Below are 13,596 nucleotides of genomic sequence, written 5' to 3'. Positions count from 1 at the left end.
AAAAAAAAAAAAAAAGAAAGAAGTTTCAATGAAAAGTATATTAATTAGGTTATCTACATCTGCAGGACTAATGATTGTTCTCTGTTTCTGTCATTTTCTGCTTCCATAAATCGATACTTGGATTTCTATAAATTTTTAGTTATGGTTTGCTCTTCATTTTCTGACAAATGGTTTAATCTATGCAGTGGCGCAATGGTGGCCTTTTTTTGCTATAGGATTATATTAAACGGTAGTCAGAAAGGGCCAAACATGGATCATGGACAAGAGAATTAGTTTCTGGAAGGTTAGTTGCATATTCCTCTTGTTGTCTGTCCATTCTCTCTGACTGGAAATAATTTTAACTGACTTCATATCTGTATATAATCATATCATTGGCGCTGGGGTGACAAGAATGATTTACTGCTTACTTTTTGAATATTGTTGTGTGGTATTTCATTATTTTTGGCCAGCCATCTCTCTCTTTTTCTATTTTCTTGGCTTTTCCTTAAATGGCATGCATAGTCTGGGTCTTGTCCCAAGTATGACCTTGGATAGAACCTATGGGAGGGTAAGGATCCATGAAGCCAACCCCACATAGCTGAGTTTCTCCCGACTTGCTGGGCTGTGCCTCTTTTCTCTTACTTTCATCTCTCTTTTATCATTTTTTCTATTTTTCATTGCATTTGTCCTATTCTGTTTGGACCTCAGTTTTCCCCGCTTTGTTTTGCATGGATCCTTATAGCCGATCCCATTAAGTTGGGATAAGGCTGAGTTTGTTGTTGTTGTTGGTGGTGGTGTTGTGAGCTTACAAAGGGATGAGTGATACTAACATCAGGGATTCAGGATGTAGGAACATGAGGAAGTTGGCCTCGTTCAACCTTATGTGTTGTGCACTTGTTGCTTTGTGTGTGTGTGTGGAGGTGATTCTGTTCCAGAAACCTGGTTTGACTGGGTAATATGGATCTACTTAGCAATTCAGCGGGATTCACAAAGTATGAAAAAAAAAAAGAAGAAAAGAAACAGGGATTCTGTTACACGATAATGTCAATAACTTGAATAGTTAAGATCCTAATCGACCTTGTGTTACATGATTATAGGACTGGGATGCTGGACCATTCCTCTCCTGTTCTTGATCAACTGTACTATCTAGATAACTATCTCGATAGTTTTTTAGATGCTAAGAAGTCTTACCTTTCTCTATGTATCCAGGTGGAAGAAAGTTCTATACTGTACTGTACTGCAATGGCTTTGGAAGTGTGCTGTGCAGTTAGCTGAAGATATAGATGTATGAGCATTGGTGAAGAATCTGGTTTTGTTTACTTACGACTTGTAATTGTGTTGGTAGAACAAAAAAGGAGACCTCCCAGGAAATGAATAACCAATCAAGCATTACAATAAGGAGGATGCTATCATCTTACTAGGGAGAGGTGCTGAATATGATCTTTTGGCTTTCGTTATTCTTTGTCAACCTCAGTGTTCAAATCTGAAAGTAATGTGCCAGAAAATTGCTTTCTCGTCTTTTCGACAAACTCGTTCAAACTCTATTCTTCAAAAGAGATCTTCGAATGAATTCAGGTCTAAATCATTGACCTAAGAGAGTTGGGAAATTCAAAATTCTCTCTTCAAATCCGAGGGGCTACTAGGGAGTAGATCACGAGCCTGCAATGGTACACCGTACACATTTGCGAGTGGCAAGAAATTGGATTTCTAACCCAACCTTATTTAACAAATGCTCTAGAAATTATAGTTTTCTTAGTTCTACCTTTTTTTTTCTTTTTTTTTTATAAAAAAATATTTCAACGGTGTGGTTTTAAGTTCAACTCCTCTTACCTCCTTTGGGGGGGTGTTTAGTGCTCTTTCACTGCATTTAGTTAACCTTACTATATAACTTAATCCATGCAATTTTGGAGTCAATATGGATTAACGGAACTTATCAAGCTAAAGGCCTGAATACATGTTAGCAGCAAAAGAAAAAAAATCATATTGTGTGTAGAAAAAAGGTTCATATTGGAATTGACAGACATCGATTTTGATAGTTCGACACAACTGATTCTTAAATAAGAACACCATAATTGTATGACCATTCAACCTCGAAAGGATTTTTCAGACTGATTAAAGCCAAGATTCTATCTGATCCTAAACGCATTTTAAAAAAAATAACCCTGATTACGCACCCCTAAAAAGATAGGATTAATGGACCGCCATTTTAAGCCAGAAAGGTTGATCTGGTCAAATCCATCTTTGTGTGACCATTTGTGAATGTAATCGTTTTAGAAGACTAACCATCTCAAGTTTCAAATCCCACCTCCTCGACATGACTTTATTTTCATTACTAATCCCCATCTTGCAGTATCGCGAGATTACCACCAATCCTAACTCGCATCATCCCCCATGAATCCAACCGAAATATAAATTTCTTGCCATCTAACAAACTCTGGATTTTTAAACCCCTTTGCAATCTCCACATCTAAACGCCACTCAAAGTGAACTTTCAGAGCATACAGAAAGCCAAATTGAATTGCTTCGATTCCGATCTCCACTGCAGATCTTGCAGAAATAGTAAACTGTTCCGCAGCGACGAAGTAACCATGATCATCTTCAGCAAAAGTATATCAACCCCTGATCGTTCATCCAAGAGTGGGCAGCTTCATTCGATTTCTGGAGGTAAACATCATCTGGAGTTACAATAACCAAATCATATTGGATGCGAGGACAATGGTCATTACCAGATTAAACAGCTTCCCCGAACAGTTTAGTAAAGATATTCAAGTTCCGGTGTGTAAATCATATTAGCATGAACCCTAATTCGTAATAGCAATGCTCATGCTGTACCAGGAAAGCATATACATGATTTACATCCACTAAGAACAGTGAAAATAAAAACAAAGGGCAGAAAAGGAAAGAGTGGGAAGTCATCTAATTTTTTTAGCCATGAGAGCTCTCAAGTATAGTGGGATATCCCTGTCAATAATTAATACACAAAGGGAAGCTGTGGATAGCCAAGTAGACACCTACAGTAAATTTGTTATCCAACCACCATACAAATGTACATGAGCACAGACAGTGATAAAACCCCATTTTGATCTTTGCAATAGTGGAGGACATACAGAAAACATTAGAAAATGGCAATGGTGCCAGACATTTGACTTGTAATTAGATGTTTTCCTTCTTCTCATCTGCCTCTTTTCAGGAATCAGCGCTGTGCCCAATTCAGATGTCCGCATGGGGAACATGGTTAGGGGTCTCTCCCTGATTATCCAATGGCATGTATTGAGCCATGATAGCGCGGATCTCTGAATCCATATACCTCTGAACAAGATATCAGAAAACACATGATAAAATACTTGCAAATATGAACACGTTGCAGGCAGTGAATAAGGAGAAAGAATCAAAGAAACACTAAATAACTAATGGCATACCCGGATTCTGTACTTGTACACAGCATACCCTCCAACACCAGCAGCAGCCAAACCAAGGAAGATGACCCAGAAAACATTCCAGCTGCTTGATGCCTTACCCTCTTTACCTGCATCTTTCCAAAGGATAAATAAGCTACTGTCCAGAATGGAATAGAGCAGGAAACCCCTCCATAAATGAGAGAAAAAAATAAAAAGCATAACATGATCAATCACTAGGAATTGCATACAAGTAACCCATGGCTCCCATATTGTACAAATACATGATTAATACAACTAAGTCAGATACTAGTAGACTCCAGTCCACAAGCACCGACACAGGCCACCTGAAACCAAATTTGATCACCAGTTCTGCATTCCACAAATTTCTAATTGGGGTACCCTGGTCAAGAAAGAAAAGAAAAAAGCTTTGAGATACTCACTTATACATGTATCATGTTCTCGCATATACAATGCATTGCCACTGCAGCTGCACTCATAACTGCCATATGTGTTCTTGCATTTGCACTCGGGGCATTGGCAGGCAAGCTTTTCCTTGCACTCATCGACATCTGAAACACAGCCAAAAATTCAGAAATGTACACTAAGCAATAAGACATACCGAATGTATCACACTGTTTAACACAATTCAACTCTGTTTGGGGCCGAGAAGAACTACAATGTCAGAATTGTATTACCATCCCTGAATTGTGTCATGGGGATATTCATTGGATGAATCATAACCCCAAAACTGAAATTCCAACCTTAAGGTGCGTGTTTGAACTATTAACTCTTTAATAACTTATGACGGTGTTTCATTTTATTTAAAAAAAGAAGAAGAAATTTTCAACCATGTCCAGTTGTGTCCACTACAGCACATTCGACAATCAATTAAAATGCATACCTTTGAAGGCCCCAGCCACATATCTATAGTATGTGAATAAGTCATATGACTTCAAGACTACAAACAACATTACTTCACATGACACGACAGTGAACGTCAGCACAATATCCTTTTCTCTAAGGAAAATAGAATAATAGTAAAATATTTGACCTCTTTCTATTTAACAAAATGTTCTTCCATAACTTTGTTGAAAGAAGAGGAGAAGAAAGGAAGTATAAAACATAAAGAGCCATGATAAAAGTAAGAAACAAAAAAACCAGATGACAGTAAATGGTCATTTACAGTCCACTTTAAGATCCTTGATCCACCTAGGCAGATATATTAGTTTCCCATAACTAGAAAACACACACACAATCAGTGTAATGATACCACTGAGATGCGATTCCCAAATGGCCCATCTCATAGTTCCATCAGCGTCATGCCAATAAGAGTATTTGATGATGAGACTCAATTAGCTTGCGGTCCAATATCTATGCTGATTGGTTATTAAACCATAACCCAGGCTTCTCTCAGCAGGCCAAATGTTTATCAATAGAAACTAATAGCCATTTCTATTTTCTTGAAGTTAATAGAGAAAAATGTAAGGGCAGTAATAAAGTACCTTCACATGTATTAACTCCATCACCCTTGAATCCAGGTGGACACTTGCAACCCTTTGAACGGTCTTCCTGCATGATCCATTGGAAAAACACAAGTCACAAACCAGACACAATCCATGACAACTGGACAATAATTTGAGAGGGGCAAGGAGGGAATGTTTGCCACCACTTACTATGCAGGCAGAGTAAGTCTTGCCATCTCGTGTGTTCTTCCAGCATCCACCATTGTTGATTCCACAGCGTAAAGCTCCTGAAGCTGTAGAATCATGAATAAATTAGAAGATGCCAATACAAGATTCGGAAATCAGCATCAAAGCAGCTATAATAGGATTTATGTTCTAAATTCAATTATTATCTGATAAAATAGTAAACAAGATTTCGATCCCATTTCTTGGAAAGCATGTCTGCATTTTTCCATTATCTACTTCAGAATTTTTTTAGCACAAAAGGAGCAATTTTGCTTTATAGTAATCATACATTCAAAGTTGCTAGACTGAAACCAAGAAGGAAATAATTGGGTGTGAAGGAATTGTTTAGGGTCAGATTTAATTAAGAGATTGAGGGCTTAATTAGAATTAATCCTCTGAAAAACCACTTACAGTCACTTCCCCTAAGCTGCCCAATCCGGCTGAAGCCATTGTTTCTGATTACTTGCGATTCAGAGAATTGAGACAGGCAGATTAATTTAGACAAGGTCTTACTGGTAGTGATTTGGGAGGCAACTCTGGGGCAGCTGTCCAAAGTCAATTTCCTATCTACAGCTGGACTGAGGTTCTGCGCAAGTGGAACCTTGAAGCTTCAGGCAAATTCTTTCATAGAGCCACATAACTTGTTTTCTAGAGCAATGCATTCTGGAATTGCTTTGAAGGTAACAGGGGTTCCTTCAAAAAATTCAGTTTTTATTTGAAGTACAGTATCTCTAGATCAAATTTTGACCATTGACCACTTGATAAGTCCATTCCATCCCAAGGGCTTGTATAATCTATCCTCAGGAGCAGGAATTAGTTCATCTTTCACTCATTGTGCGCATGATTCAGAAATGTGAGATAAAAAATGCATTATTGATAGATGAATTGAGGATAACATTTATTATATATTTATTTTGAGCTGGACACCTCTCTCTCTCTCTCTCTCTCTTTCAAATCCTTTCACCCTCAACATATGGCCACACATGCATTTGCACGTGTAATTTTTACTAGTATATATATATATATATATATTTTTCCCCTTTTAGGTTCACTTATGGTTAATCAGGAAGGAAAGAAATGCAAGGGTTTCTACAAATAAAAAAAAAAGAAAAGAAAAGAAAAATTCAAGAATTCTACAAATAAAAAAAGAATCAAGTGTTTCCAACACTCAGATAGAGCCAACTTATTATGGTAAAGCAGCCAAGGCTAAGGGGTAAGTCATTTTATGGGCCTCTAGTTTGTAAGGAATTCAAAGATAAGATAGGTCTGTTCCTGTTTTTACCCATTTGTATAGTTTTGCTGGGGTTTTCCGTATTCCAAAGAAACGGAAATTATCTATTTTTGTGGTCTGGCTGAAGATATGTGTAATATTGCCTCGTTGTTTGGAATTATTCAGTATTTTTCCATATTTTTCATTTACTCAATAAGTTGATATATTTAACAGCTAAATTATGTCAAGTTGTTTTATGTGTCTTTTTTACAGAAACACATATATGCCCATATGTTTCCTGCACTGTATCTTCACTATCCACAAACTTATTAGCTCTGGTTATAGGACAATCACGGCAGTTATCTGATGGTTAAGGTATTAGGGTTGCTCAGGAAATCTTAAGGTTGAATGTGGCAGGAGGCTGGGGTTTATGGAGGAAAGAGGAGAAAAATGTCTGGACATGGAAGGTATTTCACTAGCAAATGGAAGGGATAAGGGAAATCTAATTGACAGCATGGTTGGTGTCATAGCCTGGCATCAAATTCTTGAGAACATGGGTACGTCCATGTGATGAGGTACATCATACCCATCTCCTTAGTCAAACTTCTATCCCAAAAATGTAAAGGAAGAGGTTAATAAGTGAATGCAAAGTTTCACTGATCTAATGTTCCAAAAATCATAAGCATTATGTGGAGATATGGAATATATATTCTATGATCTAATGTTTACCTTCACAATGGGTATAACCATTGCCAACAAACTTTACGCCTTGCACAACAGGGCATTCACATATTCTTCCCCGAAAAGTATCCTGAATTCAAACATAAAATCAGAGAACTGGAAAATGAGGAGATTCACGGGCCCAAGCCAACCAGAAACTCATCAGAAACTTTGGCAGATATTGATCATCACCAAAAGCTCATAAAAAAAAAAAAAAAAAAAAAAAAAAAAAAAAAAAAAAAAAAAAAAAAAAAAAGAAAAAAAAGAAAAAGAAAAAGAAAAAGAAAAAGAAAAAAAAAGAAAAGAAAAAAAGAGAGGAGTTAAGGGAACTCTTTTCAGACACACCTCCAACTTTAAACAATTCAAGGTCAATTGCCCTAAAAAAACACTCAAAATTTTCACCAGTTCATTTGTATGGATGTGCATGAAGAATGGACAAGCTTTAAGTAGAAGATTTTCCTCCCCTTTTTTAATGAATTTAATGATACATTATCATAAGGATAAATAGGTCGATATGATGAAAGTACCTTGCATGCAGTAATGTTTGCAGCCTTATCCTGCCAGCATCCACCATTATTTTCCAAGCATTCATTTGTTTCTATTCCTGCAGATATCCAACCAAATAAACATAAGAAAGAGGAACTCACTGAAGAGTCTATATCAAGCAACCTTAGCACAAAAAAGAACATATACTCCCTTCCATCTACAATGACTCTTATTTAAAAAAATCCCAAATTTCAAGGTCGGTTTTAAAAGCATTGAAGACCAGGCTCCTTTCCAACATTGTCTCTTCATTAAAGTCACTGCATTTCCCACTTATGTTTTAAATTCTGAAATGTGGTCATAAATGACAATGGTAATGTAGTGAATTTTCCATTACTAAATTTCTAAACTGCATAAACCATATGGTTCGGAGAGGAAACAAAGACAGGAATATCAAAATGGGATGGAGTGAGTACTGAGTATAATGGAACCAAGGCCAATATTCCCCAGCTAAACCTACCCTGATATTCTAGAGTATGGACATTAAACCTCAAGACAAATTTAAAGATTCAAAGGTCAGTAAAAAAATTTTAATACACCAAAGTGGACTTGCTATTTGAACATATATTGGTAATCAAACCAACCATTAGACCTGAATATCTGACTTAGCTGATTCCAAAAATATGCCTAAGCAATAGGTGGCCAAACAATGGATGAGATGGATGAATTTAAAGAAAATTGCAAGTTGTAGAGTATCAAAACTGGGCATGACAGAGTTAGCGTGAATTCAAATCCAAATTCCTGATAAATAAGCAAGGAAACAGTGATGACAGAACATCTGACCATCACTTAAACAAACAGCTGGTTCAGTGGTCTCCTGGAAACCAGCACAGATGGCTTTAAGAACTGCTCCTTTGTCCAACTTCCCTACACCAGACAAATGAAATATATTAAAGCTAATGATTAGCTGAAATTGAGATATTCAAGCGACCACCTTAAAAGAAAATATTTCAGACCTCTATATTGTCTGCTGTTGATCACAAGAGTCGGCAATATAGTCACATCTCCTCGGGAGCCTGTGCCAATCTAAAATCAGAATAAACTGCGAGTCAGGATTTGGGATGATTCACATGAAAAAGAAATGAATATCAAATAACGTAAATAATATAGGATTACAACTGCACATGAAATAGTTCAGAAACTAACTTGTGCATCCTGTTCAGCTTTAAGCACTGGATTCTCCTCATCTGCTTCAGGGTCTCCAATACATTTGTCTATCTTGTTGAGATCAAGACCTGTTAAAAAACATATAGTCATCCACCATAAGAAGTAACCCACATAAGGATTCATCTTATGCAACTTCAAATATTCATACACAAGTGCTTCCAACCCACAAATTACCAAGTAAATTACGACATAAAGTATCAGAAACTAAGTTAAACCAGAAAACATGATTTCCCAATTTCCAGTTTTGACTTGGCAAAGCGAAAGGAAAACTCATGTAGTACTATAAAGTTCCTTTGGAAAAACCAGACAGAGCTGTGAGAAATGTCACACACGGAGAGTAAATGCCAGAAAATCATTCCAAACCATAATGTACATGCATACTACACATGGAAATAACCCAAGGCAATTCAGACACTGGCAATGTTATATCCTGAAAATCATACACCCAGATATCCTGACATTCAACATTTGGGCATGGGAGTGGGGAAGGACAGACTGGACAGTCCAAATCAGCTCAAAAAGCTAGAAATAAGTCACAAAACAAGACACCCCAGATTAATGAGAATTTTATCATGGTTCTTTCTGCACAAGGTCAAGAAAGAGTATCCAAGGGATACCACTTATAAGAACATTCAATTGGCACAGATGCACATTCTCCTTTTTCTTTTTCTAATTTTTTTTCCTTTAATAAGTATGAATAAAGTTTAAAAGTTACCAAGAGACTTGATGACTTTTTCTGCACACTCCTTGGTATACTTCTTCTCTTTCATTGGGCACCGGATTGAAAAGTCAGTAACATAATCCCACCAAAGCCATGGTTTGCCGCTTTCATTTGCAACCTTAAACACACAAACCTGCCGCAAATTCTGAACGACAACGTCCTTTCCATCGTAGCCTCTACTGAAGTCTTGTTCAGGATCTGGCGCACAGTACCTCCCATGGTTGATGCACTGAGACTTGCACTGCTTGCTCAAACTAAAAGCATCTGGGCAATACCAAGTGATGTAGTGTGGAGTAAACTGAGTGTAACCTCCCTTCTCAAGAATCTGAGCTGCTCCTTTGAAGTTCTTGACAAACTCAATTTGGCTGTCACACTTAGGCCCACATTCATCGTTGCTATTTGTCCAGAATTCATATTCAACCCGGTCATCTGGGTGAGGCAGTGCCTCCCTCCAATCCAAGTTTATGTTAATCATTTCCCCAGATGATATAGCTTTCTTGATGCTGTCCCCAAGTGTCTTGCTTATAAGTGCAGAGGGAATGTTGATGTTCTGCAGATAATCAGCTCTCGAATCCTCCTCTTCTGGGGTGTCCATGGTGATCAAAGGTTCTATCTTGTCATCTGTGACAAGAATAGCAGCTGCCCCAGCCTTCTGTGCATTCCATGCTTTCAACGTGAAGTAACAATCTGCGAACATTGCGACCTTACCAGTAAGAAGATAGGCTGCAAGAGGGTTTTGAAAAGCCATGCATGACAATCACTAGGAACAACATCTACCATAAAGCTCGGCAATCCAAACTACAACCAATCCAAAGGACCCAGATAATCGAATTTGACAACCAGAAAATAGATTTCCTTACCATGATCCAGAGAGTTTAAGGGCATTTAACTAGAGTAAAACATCTAGAGCCCGGATACCAAATAAAGAAATGAAATTTAAAGCAACTTACAAGCAACCCTATACGTAAAATGAAGTTAAAAACGCAATAATAGCCAGGCTACCAGCACCTGTATCTAATCTTAAGATTCAATAGACCAATCATTAGCTGAAATAAGTAGGGAACTAATGAACAATCGGAGAACCATATTTAAAATCACTAAAAAATGAAACACAAAAACAGAGAGATCAACCACAGCAGGTTTTAATTGCTTTGGCATAAAAAGAGAAACTATTTGATCAAAAGCATCCGTTAAAACTAAACAGAGCACAAAAGTACAGTCCTAAACATCAAATTAACAAAGGTTACCTCCTCTATCAGCGAGAAGGAAGATTGGAAGGCCTCCTGGCTTCGATTTGAAAGACAAATCAACCTCGTCGAAGCTCTTGCATGCTTTTTGATTCGCTTTCGGATGAACCACAGTCCCGACCATGGTTCCACCGTACTGCGGAACCCCAAAGTTTCCAATCGCGCATTCATAGACACCTTTCAACGAATCCGGCGAAGTCACCCGTAAGCTGTTCTTCTCCACTACAAATTTACCAAAACAAGAACCCAATAGAAACAAAACCCAGATGGAAAACCCTAGCTTTTCCCTCATCTTCCTACCAATCGAGACAACCCAAAGAAACACCACTGCCTTCCCTTCCCCTCGATAAATCGTTAAAATTGGAAGAACTCAGATAAATCCAATATCAATAATTACAAGTGCCCAATTGCTGAAACTCTGATTTAACTCAAATTTTCTGGATCTTCAGCTGAATTGGAATACGAAACTTGAAACAAATTTCCTCAAAAAAAAAAAAAGATGCTTTTATTTCCAAATGCTTACCCTATTACATTTATATTACTTATCTGCTAAGGAATTGAAATTGGAAATCGTAAATTGTCAAGAGATTGGGTATTTCTCCACAACAAAATCAACTATTCAAGTCTATAAAGAGAACTAACTCTTTCCGGAACTAGAGAGGAAAATCTTACAAACCGCCATTAATAACGAAAGTAGTTAAATACTGCTCAATTTATCGCGAAATTATCATCTCATACGGCCCCACAGATGGTGTTGATGTCTATATGTCAAGGCATCCGTCAGATTGGTATCATGATGGAGTACAACAATGATAGATGTATTACTGAGAATTAGCCAATCAAAATCCACTTTGGGGCCTACCAGTGGTAGCCCACGTGTAATTCAGCCACCACATGTAAACCACATGCTTTTAATTTAGTTTCCACTTGTTTATGAATGATCTAGAGAGTCGTGCCGCTTCTGCCTTGGGGATAAGAGGAGTGTTTGTTAATGAAGTTATTCTTCTGCGTGTTACCAAACGTATCCTCTGGGATTGTATGTTTTTGAATGGGAAAAGTATTTTTGATTGAACAGGTGTATAGAGTTTTCTAGACAAGCATGGCTAATATTGCTATTTAAAACATGATTTAGTGATTCCGACCATTGGATAGGCTCTAGGTTGACCATTTGTAAGATTTAATAACCCTCAAATTCAATTATTTATCTTTCTTTGTAATGTGATATTTTTTTCTTGTATTTCCATGTATTTTCTTGGTGATCCACACACTCTCTTGGCGGTCTCGAATTTATCAATAATTTATTTTCTCATTTGGCAAACGACAAGCTCAAACTTAACATGTGAACATAAAACAAAAGGATATGTTAATTAGCATTGATTTTATGATTTACCTACAACAACAATTATATAACTTTATCTCAATTAAATGCGATCAGCTACATGGATCTGATAAAGAAGAAAATAATAAAAAGATGTATAATCAAGTATAAAAGAGGACTTTGTGGTTTACCTATCCAAAATATTTGGGTTTCATTTGGCAGCCACATGGTAAGCATACCATCTAGAAAACCTCCTCCCCTTAATTGAGTCTGGATCAAGTCCTTGTACGAGAACTTGATCTTGGGTTCTTGTACGTACATTTTGCCCACATGTATAATCCACTAAATTTTACTATTGGGATTACCTACAATATTATTATCAATCACTCTCCCTCTCTTCCGACTTAAATACCTTTTATCTCTCTTCTCTACTTAAATGTTGTACATTATTTTTCTTTATATATATATAAAAACTGTTTTCTATTTTTATGTAAATTATTATTTCTTATTTTAATCAATTGATTCCAACAATATTTATACTAAAATCCCAAGACCAAAGTACCCTTTTGATAATTCTATAGGTGGAGAAATCTCATTTTCTTTTAACCATGGTGATCCATTCATCATAGGCGTCATATGAATGGAACAAGATATTAAAAAGATATTTTGGACTTGTACTAAAACCCTATAGAGATTTGTGAACCCTAGAATGGTAGGTGAACTGTCCTCTATGGATGAGGAAAAATTCTATTTTCATTTTTTTTTATTTGGTTGCTTTGTATTAGTATGGTAGATGGTTCTAAGTGAGCCTTAAAACAAAAATGTTAATGAAATTTGAGAGAGAGAGAGAGAGAGAGAGAGAGAGAGAGAGAGAGAGAGAGAGAGAGAGAGAGAATGAACTTAAAAACAGAAAGAAAAAGGAAACAGATAAATGAAATGAGTCTACTATTTTGTAGGATTAAAATAAAGTTATTTTGTAGGATTAATAATAAATGAATGTTAAATCATAATTAAAATAGAAAATGAAAAAAAAATTGATAAACCGTGAGGAGAGAGAGGGAGTATGGGAAAAGAAAATAGGAAGAGATTAAGAGAGAGACTGAGAGAAAATGAACTTAAGAGAGAGAGAGAGAGAAAGAGAGAGTGAGAGAGAGAGAGAGAGAGAGTCAAGTATTTTGTAGGATTAATAATAAACGAATGTTAAATCATAATTTTAAAGAATAAAAAATTTGATAAACCCTGAGGAGAGAGGAGTATGGGAAAAGAGAATGGGATAGAAAATAGGAAGAGATAGGTAGTCGGTCAAAAAATTAGGAGAGATAATAAGTGGGTTACAAGAATTGAAACTTAGATTCTCGTATGAGATCTGGACTCCCCTTAATTCTATGTTTATTTAAAAAAAAAATTGTTTGGGAATTTTTTAAATATTTTTTTATTGAGATATATATAAAATTAGAAAAGAACACTAAAACTTAGCGTAGCTTCATTGGTCCAAAGGCACTATGTATTAACAAAGGTCTAAAGGTTGAGTCTCTCTACGATTGATTGTTATATTGGTTAACTAGGCACTAAAAAATGATTTCTACATATTTTAGGGTTTTGTTT

At 36.5% G+C, this 13,596-nt stretch overlaps 2 protein-coding genes across 2 annotated transcripts in view; one reads left to right on the top strand and one right to left on the bottom strand.

The window, feature by feature from the left end:
- LOC122089354 (protein FATTY ACID EXPORT 3, chloroplastic) overlaps positions 1 to 1,447 on the top strand; it is an 11,392-nt gene extending 9,945 nt beyond the window's left edge. The window contains exons 6-7 of the mRNA XM_042659012.1: positions 186 to 283; positions 1,189 to 1,447. Of these exons, the coding sequence (XP_042514946.1) occupies positions 186 to 273 (88 nt within the window). The 3' untranslated portion in view covers positions 274 to 283; positions 1,189 to 1,447. The remainder of the gene's footprint in view (positions 1 to 185; positions 284 to 1,188) is intronic.
- A 1,424-nt stretch (positions 1,448 to 2,871) lies between these two features.
- Positions 2,872 to 11,343, bottom strand: LOC122089217 (vacuolar-sorting receptor 1-like). Its single transcript, XM_042658773.1, has 12 exons — positions 10,674 to 11,343; positions 9,421 to 10,113; positions 8,685 to 8,773; positions 8,495 to 8,564; positions 8,322 to 8,405; positions 7,523 to 7,599; positions 7,005 to 7,086; positions 5,051 to 5,133; positions 4,880 to 4,946; positions 3,818 to 3,946; positions 3,399 to 3,505; positions 2,872 to 3,288 (listed from the first exon to the last, which is right to left on the bottom strand). Exons 1-12 carry the CDS (start codon positions 10,963 to 10,965, stop codon positions 3,190 to 3,192), a joined length of 1,872 nt encoding a protein of 623 aa, XP_042514707.1. The 5' UTR covers positions 10,966 to 11,343; the 3' UTR covers positions 2,872 to 3,189.
- Between the last annotated feature and the right edge of the window lie 2,253 nt (positions 11,344 to 13,596).

The sequence above is a fragment of the Macadamia integrifolia genome, chromosome 9 (assembly GCF_013358625.1).
Source record: "Macadamia integrifolia cultivar HAES 741 chromosome 9, SCU_Mint_v3, whole genome shotgun sequence".
Classification (NCBI taxonomy): Eukaryota; Viridiplantae; Streptophyta; class Magnoliopsida; order Proteales; family Proteaceae; genus Macadamia; species Macadamia integrifolia.
This window is presented reverse-complemented; position numbering and strand designations above follow the sequence as displayed.

Coding starts and splice junctions, on each gene's coding strand:
- LOC122089217 (XM_042658773.1), bottom strand. CDS start 10,965: ATGAGGGAAAAGCTAGGGTTTTCCATCTGGGTTTTGTTTCTATTGGGT. Junction 7,600..8,321: donor AGCTGTTTGTTTAAGTGATG/GTCAGATGTTCT, acceptor GGATATCTGCAG/GAATAGAAACAAATGAATGC. Junction 7,087..7,522: donor CAAACATTACTGCATGCAAG/GTACTTTCATCA, acceptor GTTTGAATTCAG/GATACTTTTCGGGGAAGAAT.